The 25593-nt window shown below is 40.9% G+C and overlaps 1 protein-coding gene across 1 annotated transcript in view; it reads left to right on the top strand.

Annotated features, from left to right (window-relative positions):
• CADPS (calcium dependent secretion activator) overlaps nucleotides 1-25593 on the top strand; it is a 741642-nt gene that overhangs the window by 701459 nt on the left and 14590 nt on the right. The window contains exon 29 of the mRNA XM_042780468.1: nucleotides 420-527. Coding sequence (XP_042636402.1) covers nucleotides 420-527 — 108 coding nt within the window. The remainder of the gene's footprint in view (nucleotides 1-419; nucleotides 528-25593) is intronic.

Below are 25593 nucleotides of genomic sequence, written 5' to 3'. Positions count from 1 at the left end.
TTTTTTTTTTTTTTTAAGAGGAAAGGGAATTAGGGAAGACTATCAAAGGATGGCAGAAAACAATGTTTTGGTATTCTATAATTGAGGTTTCAATCTAAAGCAAAGCTGGAAAATGTCTCTCCAGTGAACATTTAGCCATTGGAGTTTTGCTACCCCCCAAAATTTAATAGTAGAGAAAACATCTATAAGACGCTATAAGCCTTACTTCCTTCTTAGCCAAGCTTGATATCTGGAAAGAGCAGAAAGCTCTCCCATCAACCTCTACCAGTACAGATTGTAGACAGCTGTACTGTGGCTGTAAAGGGGATCCAACAAAGGCAATGTGGGGTAGGGTGAGGGGAGACAGTAAAGACGCGTAGAAGATAAAGGAAGAGTCTCTGTCTGAAATTCCATTTTCATGTTTTCCTGTTTCTTTGCAGAAACCCGGGATGGACGTGGCCGATGCCTACGTGACTTTTGTCCGCCACTCTCAGGATGTCCTGCGTGATAAGGTCAATGAGGAGATGTATATAGAAAGGTTATTTGATGTAAGTAAATGCCTTCTCCTCCTTGAAGATCAAGGAGGAGACCCTCCAAAATGTGACAAAATAAGAGACAGGAGGATAAGTCACATTTTGAGAAAATGGATTGGTCCCAATTCAAACAAAATCTTTTCTTCTCCCTCTGCCTTAGGCTCTTATCTGTCCTGCATCTGTTCTGAACCCACTCTGGCGTGGCGGTGTCTTGGTCCCTATCTGTGTGATACGTAGGACAATGCGCAGCCTTGCAGCGAGCAGGCTGGAGCCTGCACAGAGCTTGTGAGGCAGCTTTCTCTAACTGGCAAAGACCCTTCTTGGTCATGGTTCTTCTCCTGGCAATCTGGCCCCTCTTTAGGGCGATGTTCTCATCGGGAGGCTGAGGCCAACTCCCTCCCCTGGAGGTGGTACCTCTGGACACCAGCTGTGGCATGCAGATACGAAGTGAATATCGCATTGTTACCACTTCAAAGATGCTTCTGTTTCTGGAAGATTAAAAATCCTCAGTCCTGGGTTTCGTAAACACTGATGCCAGAGTTGCTCAGCTGTTACGATTCTAAACTGTAGTGCCCCTGCCCACACACCCACCTGAAAATCTGTGAGAATAAGCTGGTGTACAAGCAAGTACATTGTGCTGGGAGACACAGATTTAAACTTTTCCAAAAACATACGTTTCTGAGGGTTAACTGATATCAAGCAATCTTATTTCCACTGTGACTACATCTGCACTGCCAAAGCAAGTCACTGAGGCAAAATTAATGAATTAAAGGAATCTGCTTTGGTCTCAAAGTACTTGCTTCTTTCAGGCCAAAGCAGATCGAGTTGCCTAATTGAGCCAGATATTTTGCTTCAGGTTTCCACCAAATTTGCCAGTGTAGACCCAGCCAGAATGCATGGAAGCCGATGTATCTGTCTCCGTGTGGCTCTAATTGTGCAGCATACTTTTGTCTCGTGAAGTACGAGCCCCTTCTGTCCAGGTTTCTGTATTTTTAGTGCCAGCCCAAACATGAATGTTTTGGTCTACTATGGAATCCATGTTTCTGTATTTTTTCTGTGATTGTGTTCAGTTATTTAAATTGAGTTTTTTGTTGCTGTTGTTCTCATTCCATAGCTAACCGAGCTCATTGTTGGCACTGCTTTAGGATTTTGCGGCTTCTGACTTTTATATGCTTTGTCTTCCAGCTCATTTGCTTTCCTTGTGTGTTGAAAAGGCTCCTTCCCGTTTTTCTTTCCCAGTCATCCTCTTTCTGTGCTCGAAACCCCTCTCTCCTCTGCATCACCTTTCTTTGAGAAAACCTTTCTTACTTTGTTAATTCCCACCCATCCTCTCTTTTGGATTAAAATGGAACTTATCTCTCATGTCAAATGTTTTATCACATTATATCAAGTGGCATGAATTAGAATCAAATAATCTTCCTGTGTACATCTTCTAGCATGACCCACATCCACTGAGAATGCCTCATACATGCATAAAGCTCACCAGTGGGTCCTCCCCCTTCTCTGCATGCATGCCTTTATGGGAGTTCAGAGCCTAGAATGTTTGGGGCACAATCACCCATCCAATAGGCATTGAAAACAGACAGGCCGCGCCCTCGGCTCTGAGATAGGAATGTGGACATTCTGCCCATCTCTGCCAAATTAAAATTCCAAACCACAAAATTTCAAGAAGCCTGTGGATTGTTCTTTTCAATGCCTAGGTTGCCTTTATTATTATTATTATTTTGGATCAGTATTTTCTAATTCTCAGTTTTGTGCAGCCCGTGCGTGTGTGTGCGTGCGTGTTCCTGTGTGAGTGTGTGTGCGAATAACCTCATGCTCTTTAAAACTTAAAAACATCTAGTACTGAATTGGATGTTTAATCTGCAGTTTAGCCTGTCACTTCATTGACAAATAACCTACCCTTCACTGTTTCTTTTCTTAATTAGAAGTGCAGAGGGAAAAAATAAATAAAATTAAGTAGACTCGTTAAAGGCAGCAAGACAAATTGTCCCCTTCTGTGGCTCTTTTTGAGGCAAAGTACAACCAGAGTTTGATTTAAGAAGTAAGTGTACAGCCTTGGCTAGCACAGATGGTAAAACTGGACTTGCCAAACTGCTGAAGAACACAAGCAAATCCAAGCTCCCCAACCTTTCATTTGAATGAATAATGCAAATAAATATTACTAGGAATATGTTTTTCAAAAAGAAAACTATGTTTAGGGTCATTCAGAAATTCACAAGGATCTCCAATTTCTTGTTGAGTAACACTGACCAGCCTATAATGGCTTTAGTATCATGGAAACCCCCAAGATTTAGTCTCATGCTGTCCCAATTATGTTTTCTCAAGGGAGTCTTAGTTACACTCTCCTGACTATCTGATTTAAAGGCTTAGCCATTAGAATCATTTTGGGTGCATCACTCCACCCCCATGGGGGGAAAAATCTTCAGGGGTTCATTTAGACAGAACAAATTTCTTTGCCATTTACTTTCTTACTTTCCTGATAACCTGCTCCCCTAATTTACAGAATATTGGTGCTAGGCAACCTAACTGATGAAGTGCAAAAAAAGTTATTGAATCTGTCATGGATTTAAAACATTTGTCATTTGAAAAGCCCAGAGCTTCTCAAAAGCTTCATTACCATGCAGTATCAGTAATTTAATTCAGTACTTACTGTTTTTCTATAATCTAGCAGCAAAACATCAGATTACCAACATGTTTGATTATTTTCAGCTTCTGTTTCCTCAAGCATGGTGTTTATTTCTTTGCATATATGCTCTGCAAGATTATTGTGTTCACTGAACAAGGGAATAGGAATATTAAGGCAGAAGGGTCTGTGAAACCTGCCACCTTAAATTTCTTTTTGTCATTAACTTATTCTTTAAACTTCATTCCTTAATGATAGTGGTCCTGGGACAGGTTTCTAAACAATTGGCAGACATCGATTGAGAAAGATTTGTTGATCTGTAAGGTTTCTCTTCCAAATTGTTGCATTTTGATAAATGGCAAAAATGAATAATAGAAAATTAGCATTTTGAATGAAGAAAAATATATACATATATCTCCTTCAAGATTGTTTGCTGTTTGTGGGGGGGGGTTGTTGGTTCTGACTGTTGTGTCCTTCTCTGGGTTTCAGTTCCTGCTGGCGTCTGTCATTCCAAGGCATGTTCTCAGGGTTCCTGTTGCGTTTTAAGCTGTTTCAAGTCTCAGTTTTATTTACCTGTTAAATTCTTTAAGTCCTTGCTATTTGATTTTGTTCTTTAATACATGTATGTATATGTATGTATGTATATACCCTTTTGAGTTTGCCCTTTTAGTAAAGGCTGGATGGCATTTAGTGTTTGTTTGTTTCTGAAGGCATTTGGCCTAATAGCTGGTCATTTATTGAGGGCATCTTCTGTTTTAACTGTTTTAACAGTGCTCTCTGAGCCGGTTTTTTCTCTGCCTCATCATTGTATTTTTGGCTGGAAGTGGATGCTTGTGGGAGATTATCGGGATAACATTTGGGGCTCTATTTTGATGTTCTGCGTTTTTATCTCTTTTATTATGTAACTGAAGAGCAGACTTTACAAATTCATCCTCACTGATTTTTTTTTTTTTTTTTAATAATCATTCTCTAGTTTATTGAAGAAATATAGTCATACATAAAGTTGCCTAACAGGTTTTTTTTTGATGCGGTGAAAATTTCCTCTGTTTATCAGTGTAATTGATTTATATAATCTTTCTATGCAATACTAACAGCTTCTTTGATAATACACCTAAGGAAACATCTAACCCCTCCAAAATAAAGTGCCATTGGAAAAGAATCCTCAAACTGCTTCTCCTAGTATTTCCCATGTGTAGCTGTATATTTTTCATCTGTTTCTCTAATTTTTTTCTAAAACAACAAAGTACAGTCATAAACTTTATCTAAAAATAAAGTACAATCATAGTTTCAGTTCCTGCAAAATAGCAATATATAGTATTTTGAAACAAAAGATTCCGAGATTTAAACAGGAGAATCATCTGTACAATGACAATGAATTTAAATTGTATTAAAGATGCTAAATATTTAAAAGAAAATGAGATTGCCGCAGGGCTGAAGTGGATGCTTGGCCTCCTTGGATATTTTTGGAGACTTTGAAAGGAAATAGAAAACACTGATATGAAGTAAATCTTCATATTCCTAAAGCAGCAGCTAAGGAGGAAAACAGGCTCAAGGAATAACTTGAAGGCAGCGATTTAAAGCTGGAGTGTCCATAATCATGCAGATGGCTTTCCCCCCCTTCTCTGGTGATTAATTCAACATCTTCCCCAAAACAAAAACATGCTTTTTGAAATTAGAGATCAGATCATCAAGAGAAGCACCTAAGATTTCGAGGTCTAAACAAAAATTAATTTATTTCTTTCCTCCTTGTACTTCTTGAAGACACAGACTGAGGAGAAAATCAGGATTAAAAGAGATGTGCTTAGAGTGAATTCATCTGCTTAAACCTCACAGGCTCAGAGATGAATGATTAAAAAGCCATCTCAAACTTGGATGGAATCCACATTGGTCGTAATGCCTCACTCGCGATCGCTTTCTTCAGGCCCCGTGTCATTGCGAGCCTGGCCCAGGGAACATTTGACCAGAGATGATACATGGATTATATAGGTCAATTATATACTTAATCTGCCTTCTGAAGGATTAAGTATTCACCGATTGACTCTGCATTTGGCTTCTCTGTGGCAGTTATCAGATCAGGAAAAGGCCCCATACCAAACTGCCTGGTAAGAACTTAATCAGGCAGCTCCGGCAGTTCGGATGGGGCTGCTGCTCAGCATTCTTTGCCTGGCACAGATTTTCATTTGCTCTTTCATTATCAAATTGTGTATTTATCCACTTTATGTGTCACCACAGTAATTGAGTGTGAATATTTCCCTTTAAAGGGGTAATTTGAAAACTAAAGCCTCTGCCTATTTAAATGTATTTACTGTACTTGTATGTGAAAGCACAGAATGCCTTATTTTAATAACCTTATTAAATTACAGAAGTACTACACATGTGAACATATGTTAATCAAAGTAGGAGTCATCCTGCTTGAGGAATTAAGTCCTGAAGAGGAGGCTACAAGGAAAGCATTGCATTTTGTCTATAAAGTATATCACCTACTGTCCAGATGAGGAAAACCACCCTGAAAACTACCAATTACAAAGCAGGGAGAGGGGCAGGAGATTCGCCAAGGCATTTAGGCGCAGTTCAAGGAGCTAATGAAAGAAAATCAAGGCATTAGAACACTAGACACTGAGATAGTGAGTTAACTCCTGTATAAGCAATATCCAGACTTGAGTGCCCCAAAATGGGTGTTACTGTATAGGGACTGAGTCTTGCCTCTAGAGCCTTCAGACCTCATCCCTGGTCATGACCAGCTGGGTGATCCTGGACAACATATTGAATCTCTCAGAGCCTCAGTAGATTGATCTGTAACCTAGAGGGGACAATAAGTAGAACTTTTCTCAAGGAGTTGTTGTAAGAGAGAGTGCCAGATGCCATATGCATCTGCAGCATCGGGCTCTGAGGGAGCATTTGGTAAATGAGAGCCATCTTCATCATTATCATCATCATCATGAAAATGGAAATGCTTTTCCCAGCACTCTTCTTGTTAAACAAAAGACAATATCTGTTTTAAGATGCTGTAAGAGTATCACTATCACTTTAAAATGTTAACCCCAAGCTTGCTTAGAATTAATTGACTTACCAGCCTGATGACTTTTTTTTTTTTTTGGCTTTTGACTTTTGGCAAAATATATGTTTCTGAAATAGGCAGAATAGTGATGGTCAAGACAGACTTTTTAAGTAAGCCAGACAAGAGAAGAAATCCTGGTTTTGCCACTTCCTAGGTGTCTAATTACTTAGCCTCTCTGAGCCTCGCTTTTTATAGTTATTGTGAGGATAAAATAACAATAATGTACACTGCCCTACTTAAAAATTCAAGTCTTTTATTATCAGCATCATCACCTCATAGTTGTACCTTCAAGTGATTTTAAACTGCCCTAGCCTTACCCTCTCAACAAAACTACAATACTCTGGCAAATCAATCAGAATTGACCTTTTGAACTTGAGGCAGATTTGTACTGGGGGCGGGGAGGCTACAAGATTGATAACTTTTATTATTACTGATACAATATATGTACATTGTAGAAATTTAGGAAATACAGGTAAACAAAAATAAGAAAGTGAAAATGTTATGTTCTCACCACCCAGAGATTATTACCTGTTTATTGTTTCAGGTTTTTATATATATACACACACACACACTTTTTACCAAAATGAGATTATATTTTACATGCCATTTTTACCTCTTTTAAGTTAATAATCTTCATTTTCCTTGTCAATAAATGTTCATTTAATATACTGTCCATATTCAAAATTCCCCACTTGTCCCAAATGTGTTCTTTATAGTTGATTTATGCAAACTAGTAGCCAGTGCAAAGCCACACATTGCATCTGGTTGTGATGTCCCTTAAATTTCTTTTTAGCCAGCACTGGCCCTTTCTTTATAATACTCACTTTTTAAAGGGCCTGCTAGGCCAACTCTCCTGCAGAGTGGAGGAATATTTTACTATCAAATTATAGAATTTATCTGGGGGAAGAAAAAAAAAATCTAGCTGAATTCAAATAAGCCATTCTTTTAAACATAATTAGTGATCTGGCATAATTCAACCAGGATTTTTTAAAACTGTTTTCCATTATTCTGCAGAATTTCTAAAGCTAGGTTTGTGGGGGCAGGGCGAGTAAAAGTCAAGGAATCCATGGAGTCCAGGGTACCAATTGACAATGTGAAGAGCTATAGGGGTTTCATTTTATGTACTGAGGTACAGCTATCTGAACTAGATGGGGAAATCTGAGGTCCATGGTACAGTACTTCTTGTGTGACTATAGCTGCTTTGGTGAAGTCTTAGACTCAAGACTTCACTTGGACAAATACCCCTACATACCATTAGGTAGGTTTCTTTGTTAATTCAACTGGGATTTTCCCTGAGGTTATTAATCTGAAATGAAGACCTCCAAATCAATCTGAAACTGAGCTTTTTGATTCTTTTCAAATCAAATTTTAATTGAACTGTGATCTTGTCTCTATCATCCTCAGTTAGGAGACTAAAAAGCATGTTCACCACCTTGAGAATCTGAGATTATGTTTCTTAGAACAGGAAAAAAAAAAAAAAAAAAAAATCCAAAACCTACCAGGAAGGACAGTTAGGGAAGGAGTAACAATTGATTCTTTCACCTAATTTTGATCCTCAAAGGAAATTCTGCCAGGTATATCATGTCTTGAACCATGCATTAAAAAAGTAGAAGAGTTAGCCTTTTCCCAGAAGAGTAAGGAAACTGGACACAGAGTCAGGAAGAAATGAGAATGGGATGGTTCATGCTTCTCATATTGGTTTGTAACATTGCCTGTTATATACATATATTTTAAATGACCTGTTTTAAATATGTTGTATATGTATCAAATATATATAGATAGATATAGATATAGGAGCTCTGGTGGTGTAGTACCTAAGGCACTTGACTGCTAACCAGAAGGCTGGCAGTTCAAACCCACCAGCCACTCCTCAGAAAGAAAATTGAGCAATCTACTTCCATAGAGATACCTCCTCAGAAACCCAAGGAGGGGTTGATATGAGTCAGATCCAACTTGACGACAGTGAGTTTGGTTTTATATAGATAAACCTGCAAAAGGCAGAATCTGTAAGCCACTATCAGAGAGCGATAGAAATGTGGTAATACTGCACACTGTCAAAGGCAGGAAACTTGAAAGATGCAGAAAAACAAGGCAGTCCCTCAAGTTCCAGCTATCACAGGTTTCACTGTATTTGTTGTTGTTAGTTGCCGTTGAGTAGACAGTCCTTTCTTCCTTGTCTGTGTTAGTCTGGGAGCACTGCTGAAACCTGTCCGCTATGGGTTACCTGCTAGTATTTAAAATACCAATGGCAAGCTTCTAGATCACAACATACAAGTTACCACAGTGTGACAAACTGACAGATGGGTACTATACATATGTATGTAATGTATATGTCTGCATGCATGTATATGTGTGTGTGTATATAGATAGATACACACACACATGTATACATACACACACACATACATATATACATATATATTACATACATATGTATGTTGTTGTTGTTGTTGTTGTTATGTGCCGTCGAGTCGGCCCCGACTCATAGCGACCCCTCCTTGGGTTTCCGAGGCAGTATCACTACGGAAGTAGAATTGCCCAACCTTCCTTCCGAGGAGTGGCTGGTGGGTTTGAACCGCCAGCCTTCTGGTTAGCAGTCAAGTGCTTTAGCCACTATGCTACCAGAGCTCCTATACATATGTATAGCATACGGGAAGTACGACCTGAGGAAAACCCATGTGTCCAGCACCATTCTAAACTCTGTCTGAGTTCCTAAAAGTGAACTTCAGACTCAGGACCTTCCTAAGCTGTAATTATAAAACAATCCAAGTCTATCTTTATGACTTTTACCTTCCAACCTCCTTCAAAGACCCAGTGTCTTTGTGGTTTCTCTACCACCCACCATCCAAATCTGCTTTTAGCAGAAAAGTTGATTCCTCTCCTATTAAGGTGAGAAGGCTTACAAAGTATTATCCTTCAGGGGATATTTGCACTTTTAACAGATTGTTTAACCTAGGGAGTAAAGCTCTCATAATACAAGTTTTTGTGTCTTTGAGATGACAGAAAGCAAGCTCTGTTCAAGTGGGAGGAGATGGAAAAGAGTATTTTGATGTCTCTGATGCCCTATTGCAATGGATGTCTTATTCAAATATGAATTCTCTCTTGCCCCTTGGCCTTCACAATAATGAGTAAATAGCAGCAATTAATTCCTTTGCTTTCAGAGTCTTAGATACAGATGCATTTCTATTCCCTATGGATATGGGAATACTTCTCTCCATTCCTGAGTTTTGAAGTCCTGGCAATCATATGTACAGAAAAGATTTGGGGGAGGTATTGATAGATTTTGGATTAATCATGTAAAATGGTTTATTACTATTAAAAAGGAATTGAGTGTTTATTTGGTTTTCTTTTGTTAGTATCATCCTCACAGATTTACAGCTCAGTGGCAAGTTCTCAAATAGTTCTTTTCTAATCTAATGATTGATTTCCTTACTGAGCCGTATATGGAAATAGATCTTGTTTACTTTCAGGCAAACCTTACAGAAAATTAGTCTTGAATTTTCTCTGGAGCTTGTGTGCAATGAAGAGTATTCTTAAGTGTCTTTATCAGAACAGCTTTCTGTGTTCCAGGAGACATTTGGTGAAGACAGTTAATTTGTTTTCTTTTCCAGAGGAGAATGTTCCATTAATCATTCTAAGAAGCCAGGCTGATTGCTCTGTTACGTTAAGGTCACAGTATTCTTGCTAACATGACCCACTCAATACTTTTGTGTCTTAGAAAAGGGTTTTTATTTTCTTGTGGCAGACTGTGGCATGGAGGCAGAAAGCAACAGTCTTCTACGTGCCACCCAAGCATGTGCATGCACACACACATACACACAGAGTGGCCAAGGCACATTTTGTGGAACAAATATTATCACATTTTATTGCAGAAGACGAGATGTCCTAAGTCCCCAAATACTTCCCATTAATTAACCAAGTAACTATTTATCTCCCTGCCAGGCTTGGTATAGGCTAGTATCAAAAAAATTTCTTATCTATCTATACCTAGAGTCCCTTGCTCTAATTTGTTGTTTTGTTTTGTTTAGTAAATGGACTTAAAGCATCATTTAGGTCCTTGTTACTCAAAGTATGGTCCATGTACTATCAGAATCACTATCACCTGGGAGTTTATAAGATCTGCAGAATCTTAGCCATAACCAGAGCTAAATCACTGTCTGCATGTTAACCAAATCCTCTAGTGATTCAAATGCTCATTAAAGTTAGAGATGTTCTGGGCTAGATATGTGACTTTCAAACTTTCTTGCCCATAACTCGCAATGTTGTTGTTGTTGTTATGTGCCATCAAGTCAACCCTGACTCATAGCGACCCCTCCTTGGGTTTCCGAGGCAGTATCACTACGGAAGTAGGATTGCCCAACCTTCCTTCCGAGGAGTGGCTGGTGGGTTAGAACCGCCAGCCTTCTGGTTAGCAGTCAAGTGCCTTAGCCACTATGCTACCAGAGCTCCCTAACTCACAATAGGAAACATATTTTACATTGTAACCAAGTAATTCTCTCCCACCTCTCTCTCACTGTGCACACACACACACACATACATACATAAACACACACACACTACACACAACTGAAAGAAAAGTTAAGGAACTAATACTTATTCTTACTACAAGTGGTGCAGTTTGGCATTTTCTGTTCCATATTCCAAAAATGTTACCAGTAGCCAATAGAATTTCACTGTACACTAATTGTTCACAACTCTTAGTTTTAAAAACACATCTAGGGCAATGTTTCTCACTCTCAACACTATTAAAATTTGGGGCCAGATAACTCTTCTGGTGGAGTAGTGCCTGAGGCATTTGACTGCTAACCAGAAGGCTGGCAGTTCAAACCCACCAGCCACTCCTTGGAAGGAAGATTGAGCAATCTACTTCCATAGTGATACCACCTCAGAAACTCAAGGAGGGGTTGCTATGAGTCAGATCTGACTTGACAGCAGTGATTTGGTTTGGTTTAGTTTTGGAGGTCTAGACTTTGAAGAATAGTGCACAGGATCCCAGGCCTCTACCCACTAGATGCCAGTAGCACTCCCCTTCGTGGTGACAATGAAAAGTGTCTCCCAACACAGCCAAATAGCCCTGGGGGACAAAATCACCCCCAGTTGAGAATGACTGATCTAGATAAACCAGAAAAGAAGTTCATGCTAACTTATTGGTTAAAGGTAGCTCTTCTTTGCAGGTCAGGTGTCCCTTTGCTGCCACCACCACCACACACATGGGATTAAAACCACAAATACTGCTCTCCAGGTGATGCTGACTCATGGTGATCCCACATGTTACAGAACAGAACTGCTCGATGGACTTTTCTTGGCTGTAATCTTTACTGAAGCAGATCACCAGGCCAGGCCTTTCTGCTGTGGTACTGCCGGATGGCTTCCGACTGCTAGCCTTTAGGTTAGTCGTCGAATGCAAACCGTGTGTGCCCGCCACCCAGGGATCAAACGTGAATAGTATGTTGTACAAACAATGGTGACAAAGTTGAGTTTAGAAATTGTTAAAAGTATTACTAAAGAAGTTAGCCTGAGACTCTGTGCCAGGAGCTGAAGTAGATTCTATTTGGGGAACTTCATGCTGTGACTGGAAAAATTTGTGAGCCATCCAGGACTCTCGTCATCCTGACTTAGTGTATCTCCCCAGGACAGCCACTCCTGGAGCCAAGGCTAGGATGTGGAGCAGTGTGTTAGATCAGCAGTGTGGATTTCTATCTTGGCTTCCCTGGTCACTTTTCTTTTCTTTCCTTCTTATAATCCCACCTGGACTTTAGTAAGAAGTCATTGCTTCTACTAGGTGGCTGAAAGTTTTTTTTTTCGTGTGACCAAAAACCTGAAAAGAAGGCTCAACTTAAATACTTCATTCATTCCAAATCCCCAATTCAGAAGAGAATGTTAAAAGCCTCTCATTCTTCTATTAAACTCCTGTGAGATAACTAAAAATCTGGTTAATGCAGTCTAGTGATATGCCTCCACTAAGCATATTCCTGTATCCAGAGACTTACAGTGCTAGTGTCATTTGCCATATTGGGTTACCTTGACTGCCTCTGGCAGAGATTTTCATTCTAGCTATCCCTGGATTAAAGCCAATTGTACCAACAAATCTTCTCATCCTGCCCAGGATGGAGGATTATTAATTACCAGATCAGCAATGCCAACCAGGGTACAAAAGCCCCTCTCATTATTCATGTAAAAATATTTTAGAAGGAATAAATGTTATGTTAAGTAGACAAGCCAAAGTCATGAGTTGCTTTCTCAAAATTTTTGAAATCATCTTTTAAGAAAAAGAACTACTACTCCCTTTTGTTCAGGAAATTCATTCTTAGAACTAGGGAAACATCCTGTTGAAGGAAAAAAAAAAAAAGCCAGGTTACCAGCTGCTTCACTAGTTTTGGAAACTCAAGTCAGTGTTTCTCCATCAAGGGTGATTTTGCCCCGACCTACTCCAGGTGACGTTCACCAGTATCAACAGATGGTTTTGTAACTATGGGAGAGGGCATGCTATTGGTATCCTGTGAGTCAAGGCCAAGGATTCTGCTAAACATCCTGCAGTCTATAGAACAGCTATCCACAACAGGGAATTAGCCAGTCCCACATGTCCATACTGTGAGGTTAAAAACTCTACTCTAAGTGACACCTCCACCTATGCAAGTTCTTTTTATCTTTAATAGCATGGGCTATTTGAGCTTCAATTTTAATATAAATCCTGAGCATTTTCTGTAGTTATGTTTGTCACCAGGGATTCCAGTGGCCATCTCTAAAGAATACTCTACCTGGCAGGTATTTCAGAAACCAGCCTCAGAAATCCATTTGACAAGCTTCATTCAAAAACATCTTAGGGTCTAAAAAATAAAAACCAAAGAATCATTAACACTTAATTTTCTCAGCATGAATTTAACACTCACTCATGCATTGTTTCCTCGGGAGGAAGACTGGGCAATCTACTTCCGTAGAGATACTGCCCTGGAAACCCAAGGAGGGGTCACTATGAGTCAGATTCGACTCCATGGCAGCGAGTATGCATTGTTCCCACAGAGCTTCAATAGTTTAATAAAAACTCGGATCTTGTCAGTTACATAAATCACTGCAGCTTCCTTCCACTAGAAGATGCCTCTTCACGTTTTTAAGGGACTTGTTCTTTGAACTAATCAGAAATGAACAGGATGGGCTTTGCAGTCAGACATCCCAAAATTTAATTTCTGGGTCTGTCACTGATTAGCTGTGTGACTTTAAATAAGCTCCTTAACCTCACCAAGCCTCAATTTCCTCCTCTGCAAAAATGGGAATAAAAACAGTACCTGGTTATTTGGATTAAGAAGATCTGGTGGCATAGTGCCTAAGGCATTTTACTGCTAACCAGAAGGTTGGCCGTTCAAACCCACCAGCCAATCCACAGAAGGAAGACTAGGCAATCTACTTCCATAAAGATTTACTGCTTCGGAAACCCAGTTGGGGGGTGTCATGATGAGTTGGAGTCGACTTGATGGCAGTAAGGTTTTTCTTTTTTATTTTATTCATTTATTTATTTTGGATTAGGAGGACTATGTCTGTAAAGCACAAATTCCAGTGCCTGGCATATAGAAATTGTTCCATAAATGTCTCATTGTTATTGATGTTAGTGTTGTCTTCGTTATCAGCAGTGGTGGTGGTTGTTTGTTACCATCAAGTTGGCCCTTGACTTCTTGGTGAACCCATGTCCAAAGGAATGAATATCTGCCTGGTCCTGTGATATCCACATGAGTGGTTGTGGATCAGATTATTGTGATCCATAAGATTTTTATTGGCTAGTTTTTTGGAAGTAGGACACCAGCATTTGCAGAGGAGAGAGAAGTTGAGTTTTCATGCTCAGGCACTAAGCAAGGAGACATTATTAGCTCTTTGGGAGTGTCTGACTCACCAACACTATGTGTTCATTAGCCTTAGCAGAGTTTTCCTTTGGAGAGGCCCTTTCAGAACATAGAAAGAGAATGGCTTCACCTGGGTTCTGATGATCCAATCTCCTGCTGTCAGGTGCTGTGGAGTCGGCGCTGACTGGTAGTAACGCTGTGTATAACAGAAGGAAATGTTATCTGGGCCCACACCATCCTCACAATAGTAGGTATATTTCAGCCCATTGTTGTAGCTTCTGTGTCAGCCCATCTTGTTGAAGATTGGCCTCTACCTTACCAAGCATGAGGATTTGGTCCTTCCTGATAACAAGTTCAAATTAAGCAAGATGAAGCCTCACCATCCTCAATTCTAAGAAGCATTCTGGCTGTTCCTCCTCCAAAACAGATCTGTTCGTTCTTCTAGCACTCCATGCTATATTCAGTGTTCTTTGCCAATATGTAATTCAAAATACATCAATTCTTCTTCGGTCTTCCTTTTTCATTGTCTAGCTTTCACATGCATATAAGGCAAATGAAAATAACAAGGCCTAGGTCAGATGCATGTTAGTCATCAGAGTGACAGCTTTTCTTTTTAAGCTTTAAAAGAAGTCTTATCTGGATATTTCTTTGCTTTGTAGGCAATTGCTGCTCCGTAATCTGAGGGCTAAATTACGTGAATATGTGTTGTTTTGGCTTTTAACATGTGCAGATTAGCCAGGGCTGTGTAGTGTAGTGCCTAAGGCACTTGACTGCTAACCAGAAGGCTAGCAGTTCAAACCCACCAGCCGCTCCTCGGAAGGAAGGTTGGGCAATCTACTTCCATAGTGATACTGCCTCGGAAACTCAAGGAGGGGTTGCTATGAGTCGGGTCCGACTCCACGGCACGTAACAACAACAACAACCCCCCTCCTAGTACCTCATGTACCTTGTCAAGTTTGTTTCTATATCCAATATCTAACTCGAAAATAGTCATTAAATCCTTTAATGTAAATCCTTTAATAGTAAAAATTCACTCCGAATTTTTACAATTGTCACTTGACTGTTTCAGATACCTTACAATACAGTACTCAGGTTAATTGATTGGAGAACAAATTGTATGGGCCCATTTGGTTTTTTGGTTAATTTGAAGATTAATTTGCAAAACTTTTTTGTTTCAACTCCTACTCTTGAAACAATTCTAAAATGTCTTAGTTCTGTTTTCTGCCTTACTGAGCACTTGAAGCAGAATCTGGTCTTCTGGCTTAAAGTCATTCAAAGCTCTTTCTTCACCCTGCTTAACCCCTGCTTAACCACTCAGCCATGAAGATGTAAAAAGAGAGAATTACCCAGGATTTTACCATTAATAAGGAGCCCTCATCGTGCAGAGGTTAAGAACTTGGCTGCTAACTAAAAGGTCAGTGGTTTGAATCCACCAGCTGCTCTGTGGGAGGAAGATACGGCAATTTACTCCATAAAGATTACAGCCTTAGAAACCCTATGGGGCAGTTCTACTCTCTTCCAGAGTCATTATGAGTTGGAACTGACTTGACAACAAGTTTGGTTTTGTTGTTGTTGTTAGGTGCTTTGTGAATTGGTCTCATACTACTAGTATTTTCCCAGATTCCAGATCCAGTGCTCGTTCCACAACACACCATGCATGCCTCAAGAAGATGGGGCTAAAATATTTATTTTCCCCAAAGCCCATTGTGAACACTACTCTTTTGATTAAATCCCAGAGATGACTTTTGGTCAAGAAGAGAGGGGCAACTTTCTCCAAAAAGGTGTGTGCTAATGAAGAGGAAGGATTCTAATTCATTGAGGGTTCTAAGAATTGGCTGTTTAATAACAACAATGATAACATTTATTTAGAGTTCATCAAGTGTAACTTTTCCTGTGGGTAAACTGGAGATAATAGCATCTTCTTGTTACAGGCATTATTTCTCTTAAATCCTCTTAGCAGCACTGGAGATAGGTATCTTAATGATCCCCACTTTACAGCTTTTGAGACTGATGAGAACCAATATTTATGGGTGCTATGTCTGCACCGTTCTAGACACTTACAGAATTCATTTAATTCTCATAACCTCATTATGAGGTAGGTTTTTACAGATGATGATATTGACTCACTGAGATTTAAGTTGACTTCACTAAAACTCAGAAGCCTTCTAAGTGGTAAATCATAAATCAAACCCCTTTTTTTCTGACCCAAACAGTGGGATCCTAACCATAATATCTTAGGGGGAGGAAAACTACACTATTCAAATATGTGCTCCCCATCCCAAAAGCCTCTACTTCAGAGTTCTCTGGGGCCCAAATTCAACCACTGGGGTCTTCCTGTAATGGAGTCCCTATTCCCTACATGGCACCACAGCAGTATACAAGGCAGAAATTTCGATGACCTTATGGTTAGAACTCAAAACTCTGGTAGCCTACTGCCTAACCAGAAGGCTGGCGGTTCAAATCCACCAGCTACTCCTCGGAAGGAAGATTGGGTAATCTACTTCCATAGAGATACTGCCTCAAAAACCCAAGGAGGGGTCACTATGAGTAGAATCAACTTGACAGCAGTGAGGGTTTTTTTTTTTTTTTTTTTAATGGTTAGAACATGGCTCATTAGTAATGACTTGTCCACTAACAATGGTGGAAGTTGCAAGGCTAATCAGGCTTCAGTGAAGCCCATGGAGGCAGCCTCCTTCTGAGTGTGAGGACACTGTCACTGGACCCAAGTTCCATGAGCACCAGTAGAACCTAGAGACCTAAAGATGGGAGACCCCAGAAAGTGCTATTGTAGCCTACTTCGGGGTGAGACTCTATGCTCAGCTGAGAGGGACCACAGCACAGGGGGAAATCTTGTATACCATATGTGCTGCAAAAACCACTTCTACCTAGCCCCAACTAAGGGGTGGGTTTCAGCTTTCAGCCCATATTTTCCTCTGTGTTCCATCTAAGATCTTTTATACCACAAGAATAAAGTTTTGTGGTTTATTTAGGGGGGAATGATGGTAACGCAACACCATTACATCCCAGACAGTTGATAAACGGTTTAGGGTGGCAGCTTAAGTTCCTTAAGCAAAGCTTGACACAGTGGTATTATTAAGCAACAATGCCCAAGATTTCCCTTTGAGGCCCTGTTAACTCCTCTACCCATATAGCTAAGTTTTCAATGGCACGATGAGGTTTCACAGATCAGCAATACTTTTAGGGGTTGCAGGGGAAATAATACAAAATTACAGAATAATATGGTTATACAATCTGTGCATAATACAAATGTAGTTGCAACTAAATCATTACACGGTCATTACCCAGTAATACCTAAGATGTCAGCAATGTGAGATTTTGTGATCGGGTATCACCTAAGTCCTTCCTTGATTTATTTCCAGCCAAAACTTACAATAAACAATGTGACAAGGCGATGAAAGAAAGGAGGGAAAAATGAAAGGAGAGAGGAAAGAAGGAAGGAAGGTGGTTTGGTTTGCTTTGCTTTGCTTTTTTCCCCTCTGAAAGCTTTAAAGAGCTCAGCAGATAGATCATCAGCTATTAATCAACCCTCGAAAATGGCAAATCCCTTTGCCAGTGGAGAGTGGTCTGTCTACATTGTTTCTAGAGAGTTTGTTTATTCAAAATATGCCTGGTTTTGGCATTCACTTTCCTAAGTGAGTGGGGGCTCAGGGGCAGTGGCTGAGGTCAGCGTGCCACACAGATTCATGATACTCACTCTCCCACTCCTCCTGCCTGTTGTTCTGCCCACCACCAAACATTGGTGCCTAAGGCCCAGGGGGACGTGGATGTGGAGATGAAGGAATTTCTTTTAAAGCACCCACACACACACTTTGCTTCCACAGATTTGGAGAAACGGAGGCTGTTTGCATTTGTTGGTGCGCACATTAGAAATAAATTTGGGCATCCAGCTTAAAGAACTTACCAACAGCAAAAAGCACAAAGAAGGGCTAGTGTGTCTTTAGCAGCCTTTGTAAGCTTGGCCAGGCAAGGAGGGTTATCAAAAGAAATATGTAAATAGCACAACCTGCTTTACAAAGGAAAAGAAAATGAAATTAATCTAAGACATCCCTAGGAGAACACTATTTCTGCCCTCAGCCGTTCTCTTTTTTAACTTGAGACACGCAACCTAACAGTCCAGAGCAAACAATAGCACACTCGAAAAACTCCAGACCTGGGGCATCCCGTGATACCCACAAAAGAACTCCAAACGAGTCTTCAGCTTCACGGGCAATACTATTATTAAACCTAACATTATCATAGCCAAATCGTTGGCTTGGGCAAAGTATCCCCTTCCCCCTCCTCTTTTTTGGGGGAGAAGGGGGAAGCATTGGGAGGGGTGGGGGAACCAAGCCAATCAAAGTTAAAATAAAGTCTCTTTCTAGCAAGACTACTGTCTATAACATGTTGTTCCTTATAGAAAGTGGGATATGGTGGCATTTGCTTGATTAACTTGCTCAACAAAAGTGACAGCTGCTGTGGGTGCATGCGGATAAGCTGCACGGCGCAGTTCCGCCTTTGTACATCTGTCAGCAAAAAGGGAAGAATGAAGAGTGAAAAGAGACAAATTGGTCCCAAAAGACACTCCATTCAACTTAGGAGGTTTGCCCCATTCAGGCGCTCGCTGTGCGCCTCAAGTCCTGAGAGCTTATTCAATTTCATTCACTCTTTCGAATGAACCCACAAGTGTTTAATTTCTTATTCTGTCGCCTCCAAAAAAGGGGGGAGGGTAGAGAAAGGGGGAGGAAGCTTTGTGGACGGGAAGCATTAATGGCAAAGCAGGGTAATCCAGGCCGCACATATTAACTCATGACTAATTTACAGTTTAACTCTATGTGCTCAGGTCTTGGACCCATCTGAATGCTTCAATGGGGGCCTGACGCAGACTTTTTATCTCCTGGCTGGTGGATCCCAAACCATCTGTAGATATCCAGGGCACCCATCAAGGTCGCCTGTATCTTCTGTAAGGACAATGGTTTTTCCTTTATGCCTCTTAATAGAGATGGGTTGGCTGGCTCCTCAGGGTAAGGTTTGGGTAAGTAATCTGGCAAATGTGATTTTTTCCCCCTCCCAGAAAGAGAGAGAGGGGGAAAAAAATTAGAGTCACACACAGTGACAAATAGTAAGAGGGGAATATGGTTTTCAGAGATTAAAAATAAAGCAAGAGGAAAAAGGGCGCCATTGAGAGCAGAACCCAGCTGTACAGGGTAAAAACACATGTTAACTTTTAAAAAGCAGCACTTTGCCTGTCTTTTCCTCATCACAGAGCCCCAGGCATCAGAAGCTACTTTCTGGCCTCCTTTTAATGGGCAGTCACCATGGACACCTATGTGTTTCCTCCTAGGAGAGTAAGAAGCCTTCTCCCACCCACCCATGGCCATGCTCTGCTCAATTTCTTGCCACCTTCTCTCCTTCCTTCATACCACTCTGCCTTCTCCTGTGAAACCCCACACTCCCTTCCAGGTCCCAAACCAGCATCTGAGTAATGCCCCTTCTTCACTGACAGCCTTTTTGGAAACCACTAAATTCCATCTCTGGCTCCTAAAATGATCATAACCACTTGCCTTCAAGTTGATTCTAACTCATGGTGAGCCGTGTGTGTTGAAATAGAGCTGTGCTCTCCAGGGTTTGCAGTGATGGATTTTTGGGAAGCAGATTCCCAGGCCTTTCTTCCAAGGTGCCTCTGATGGATTGGGACCACTAACCTTTTGGGTTAGCAGCTGAGCATATTAGCTGATATCACCACCCAGGGACTCCAAAATGATTGTGATCTCCCCATAAGAAAGCCTTTCCCCAAAGAGCACCTGCTGACTTGGTTGACATAAGTCCATCTGCTTAGAGGACTTTCCAATAGGGTTCTAGGCCCAGTGATATTTGTTGAGTTTTGTTGCCTTTGAACTCTGGGGCTCTGAACAGTATCTTCTGCATGGTGTATTTGTGAATTTCCATCATCTGCTGGGGCATTAGCTATATGGTGTAATGTAAAGCATTCTGTTTACTTATTTACCCAAACATTTTCCATGTGATCGCATGGAAATTCCATGAATGTACAGATCCTGTCTTTTTATACTGAAGGATGGAGGTTGAAACCACCTCGGCACCGGAAAACAACTCCTCGAAGTCAATGTGAATTTTCCTACATAAGAACTTCAACTTTAGCTCACAAAACTCTCATGACTCATGAGAAAGTTTAATAGGTGCAGGTTATTAAATTAGCCCTAATGTGATTAACCAACCCTGTTTTAAAAAGACAAAGTTGGCACCTCACTTTATCTTTCCGTTCCATACATGAGTTACAATCCTTATTTTAGAGTATGATTTCTATAATCATTTCTATATGGTATGCAAATTTCTTATTCAGTTGCTTACGTCAATCGGCTTGTAAATTAATGCAGTTCACTCTAAATGCAGTTCACATACCTAAGAAGCTATCAGGGCGTGGGGAGATGCTGTTCGTGAATAATCTGAATTCAGTTCATAGGACGAATCCTTCTCCACCTCATAAGACCATGAATGCCTATCAGAGAATAGTCTTCTGATAAATTATCCCCACATCTCCTATGGATAAAGGGTGTCAGGGTGTGCCACCAAAAGGAAAATTTCATTTTAGACATCATTGAGCTTTAAGTGATTGAGATGACTTAAAAGTGTGAATTCGAATTGTAACTATACATTTTCTCGGAACAGTAGGTTCCTTTGAGAGGACGGAGGCTAAAGGCATGGGGTCCATTTTCTCAATGCACAGCAAGGTCTAAGACTAAATCCCCGACATACCCAGAGAAAAATAGGCCCCAGAGAAAGGTATTGTTAACAGTGGTCAGTTTGTTAATGCACAAACTGCACACCTGCCCTGAGAGGCCCAGGTGGCAGACAAGTCCTGGTTAGAAGCTGGTTGTTACATATGGGCTTACTACATTTCCTTTTCTCCTTTTTCATAGAGTACAAATTCATATAAATGTACACTATAGAAACATAAAATGAGATACAAAAAGTACTTCTTGAAGCTGACTGGGGCTTAATCACATTGGGCTCATTGTTTGCATCAATTGGAGAGAGAATTGTTCTGAACTAAAACAGTTCAGGTATATAAGACAGTTATTCTTTTATCTTAAATGTCATACTTCCCTGATCTCTTGCTGAAGGTTAGATGTTGGTCTCTGATGTTGAGCCTGCCTATTTAACAGAAGTCACAAACTCGAGTCTGTCCAAATTTTGCAGTGATAGGTCCTGTTGATGAGCCAGGGGATTTTAGAACAGCTGGTGTTGGGCCTATGTTCCATCTTCCATTCAGGTTTGACCACAAGTTACAGCTTTATTCAATTACTTAGAAGCCCAGCAGTTCCAGAAGTTATGTTGTGTACAGGCAAACATAGATCTAATTTTGATATGTAACTGGGATTTTTTTCTTAAAGGACAGCAGGGCTTTGGAGGGGATCCAAGTCCTTCTGATAGAGATAGGAGAGGTCACTATTGAGGGACCTTGTGGTTAAAGTTGGAGGATTTTGCAGGGAGTCATGTCTCACTTCTCATTTAACTTGATATTAAACAGAGCATGGAGTTACAGTTAAAAATTACTTATTTAGGGAACCCATGGGGCTTCAGGATCACTGAAAGATCAGAAGCAGGAAAAATATAATAAATATTAAAAGCCAATTTATTACATATGGGCTTACTACATTTCCTTTTTTTCCTTTTTCATAGAGTACAAATTCATATAAATGTACACTATAGAAACATAAAATGAGATACAAAAATTACTTCATGAATTTTTTATGAGAATTAAATGAGTTTAATTCACATAAACTGCTTAGCAGTTTAGTGCCTGTCATATAGTAAGTGCTCACTAAATGTTTTCTCTCGTTACTGTTATTATTATTAATGATTAATATTATTTTTAATGCCGTTACAAAACACTTCTTCCAAAGTGCGTTCCTAGAACATAAATACCCAAGAGATGTTAATAGGTGGTTTATGAAACACTGTTCTTTAGTCAAATCAGTATGGGAAACACTGTGGTGTTATGTGCCATCGAATCAGCCCCAACTCATAGCAACCCCTCCTTGGGTTTCCAAGGCAGTATCATCACTACAGAAGTAGGATTGCCCAACCTTCCTTCCGAGGAGTGGCTGGTGGATTTGAACCACCAGCCTTCTGGTTAGCAGTCAAGTGCCTTAGGCACTACGCTACCAGAGCTCCTATGGGAAACCCTTGGCAAAACAAAGTTAAATGGGTTTCTTGACTGCAAAACTCCTCAGAGTGTTTAATAGCTAATGTTGTTGTTGTTGTTGTTATGTGCCATCGAATCGGACCTGACTCATAACGACCCCTCCTTGGGTTTCTGAGGCAATATCACTAGGGAAGTAGGATTGCCCAACCTTCCTTCCGAGGAGTGGCTGGTGGGTTTGAACCGCCTGCCTTCTGGTTAGCAGTCAAGTGCTTTAGGCACTACGCTACCAGAGCTCCTTTAATATCTAATATAAACCTCTTAATCTGCGTCACCCAGAGTATTTAGATGAAGATACAGTACACATATTCACATACACATACACATTCAAAGCCCAGTGAAGAATGACAAACTAGGCGAGTTTATGCTAGTATTCATTTTATTTCCTTTTCTAAAATAACTTCCAGTTAAATCACTCGAGGTGGTGGTTTTGCCTGTCTGAGCTTAGCCCTCGGAATAATAGAGTCACAGCCATTTCCTAGGAAAAGCCTCCAATGTGCCTTCTCCCAAACTTTAAAGAGAATAGCTGAAGGTCTGAGTGAGAAACATGACTTTCCCTGCAGCTGGGAGGCTGCTGGCCTTTGATCACACATGTTCTTTTCTTTTTATCAGGTATTGTTCTTCACATGTTTTTGAAGGCGTCCCACGGCCTCAAATTCATACACTTCAGAACCACCTTGGAATGAAACGGTGAAAAGCCCTTTCTTAAAATTTCAAAATACACTCCCACCCTAAACAAAGGGAGGAGTAGCCTGTATCTGGAGTTTTCCAGTCCAAGTGTATGTCACTGTTTAAATAAATAAAGAGACAGAAACTCCTTGGATTGGTTCAGCTAGGCTGGGAGCCCTACGATAAGAGGTCACTGGTGTGAGTTACTATGGTAATTGAGTAGTATCAGCAATAGTTTTGCTCTCATGAGCATTAAAGCACATAATAATAGGCAAACAACAGTGGTTAAAGCAAGCAGGTAGGATTACTATGTTCTTTTGTCAGAAGTATATAATGTCTTGTAGTCAGTTTTAAAGACTTCTCAACCCCCAAATCCACCCCACTGTCACCTGCTGAGTAATTTTGTATGCTTAATCTCCTGCCCTCAACTCTCAAGCTCTCTGCTAATTTGAGGCAAATGGGTATTTCTGACATTAAATAGGGCAGCCAGGAAGCTCTGACCTAGAAAACCCGTATTCGGAAGCACTGAGAAAAATATTCTTTCAACAATTTTGTTAAGACTCTTTTGAATGTCGAGGAAAAAAATAGCTTTCACTGGAACAGGAGGTTGCAGCCTCCCAAGGAAGGGTTTCTACAGAACAAGAAAAATAAAAAGAAGAAAGAGAAACTTGCAGAGCATCCCCACTCCCAACTTCCCCCATAAAACTTGTCACTTCGCATTGCCATCCGCTACCCCAACAATAATCACTCCATGCCTATTGCTAATTGCAAGCACAGCTGAGGCCCAGCGGGGAGCCCTTGCACAGTCTCAGGCCTTTATACGAGGCTCAATCTGTTGTATGGCACTTGTTCACACACAAAAAAACTACCAGCAAAGGCAGAAAGAGGCAGAGTCACAGGTTTCTTGTAATCCCTCCGCCTCCCTGCTGACAGCCCAGCCCTAGAAGCATTCCTGGTTTTGTCCTCCTCTTTACAAAATCTGAAGTGACCTTAAGCTACGAGCATGTCAGCTTTTGAATGTCTAGTTGCCGGCTTCTTCAGGTGCATTAAGGAGCAAGGGGGGCTACATCTGGCTTCTGCGTGTCTGTTTGCAGCACCCCTGGGGCGAGCTGTGGCTTCCTGTAACATGTAAAATATGAGTGTGAACTCAGGGTTCATGGCAAGGAACAGGAGGTCAGGCCGCCATTCAGTTCTAAGTAAAGAAACTGGGAGTTTGCAGATGTTTTTCTGTATGTGTAATGACACTACCCCCCTCCCCAGCCACGGAGCAACCGAGCGCCGTTTTTTGATAAAATGTGCCACAATCAGTGTGCTACTTGCAGATTTATTCATATCAATTTTTGCAATTTATATATTCAGAGACAAGATTGCTATTTCGGCAACTTTATGTTGGATGTCGTACGTTTGCGTCTAGAGAAAGAGAGAAAGCGGTATGGGGGGTAGGTGTGTGCAGGGTGGGCAGAGAAAGGAAAGAAATTAAGCCTGTTCCCCCAAGCCACTGGCTAGAGTGTTATCAAGGAAACAAAGCGTCCTCCAGGAGGGTCGATGTCCCCCTGTTGCCCGGTGATCACTTCCTGCCCAGGCTTGGAGCTGGGAAATCTATTGTGTTGGCCCCAAAGAAGGCCCAATAATGGTTAGTGTCAGGGGGAGAGTGAGGTGGAAGGAGAGAGTCCCCTCAGTAGACAAGGCCCAGGCCACCAGAAGAAAGGCCTTCCCAGCCTCCATTGAGGTCAAGGACAGGCAGACCCCAAGAGAATCCTTGGCACAGGCCTCCGTTTGGAGCCAGCAGGGGTGGACAGCTCAGGACCCGGCCTGGCCCTTCCTCTCCACCTTGCCACCCTCTAAGATGAGAAAGGAATTACGCTGCCTGTGAAATTCCTCCTTGCAGAAATTTCTGTTCCTAACTCAAACCCTCATACTGTATTTTCACCGAAGGAAGACATTGGTCGAGCGAACACCAAGATTAATCCTGCTTAGCCTGTGGAATAAACGCTCCTCAATGGGGCAGTGTTAATTGCTGAGCTTGGTGCAGAGATCATTTTGAGGCATTTAAGAAATACGTGATTTTTATTAGTATAACTGTTCCACGTAGGAGTTATTTCTCAGCAAAGGGCAAAAGCTTTTCCTGCCTCGCATTATTAGCCTAATTCTCCTTAATTGTTTCCTAAAATAAGGGCTTCCTGAACACACATTCCAAACCTTAATAAGTCTGTGGTAGCAGGAGTGATGTTGGAGGTAGAAGCTGCTGCCCTTTGAGGCAGAAGGGACTGAGGTCTCAGGGGTGGCTGAGTGCCTTCTGATCAAATCTGTGCTTGGAAAACTGGGGGGCAGGGCTTGGTATGGAGAAGGGGAGTCTGTGCAAAGATATGAGGTGAGGTGGCAGGCAGTATGAAAAATGTGTCCTTTTCTATTGTTTGGACCCAATCCTGTATGAAGATTCTCAGTTCCCATCTGAGGGCTTCATTTCATTCTACTTCACAGTTTTAGAAATGTTGGTCCCCATGGCATGTTTTAAATAAACCAAATAAATGACTGAGCAAATGCTACCAGGTTTGTTCTTTGTTCTCTGCTGTCTCAGAAGGCGGCCTTGAGATATGGTCTCAGTCCTGCTATTAAATGACATGCCCATGTTCATCTCACAAATAATTTGTTGCTTTTTGTGACCATAGTTGGAT

The sequence above is a fragment of the Orycteropus afer genome, unplaced genomic scaffold, assembly GCF_000298275.1.
Source record: "Orycteropus afer afer isolate SDZICR_OR568_19922 unplaced genomic scaffold, OryAfe1.0 scaffold00041, whole genome shotgun sequence".
In the NCBI taxonomy this organism is placed as follows: domain Eukaryota; kingdom Metazoa; phylum Chordata; class Mammalia; order Tubulidentata; family Orycteropodidae; genus Orycteropus; species Orycteropus afer.
This window is presented reverse-complemented; position numbering and strand designations above follow the sequence as displayed.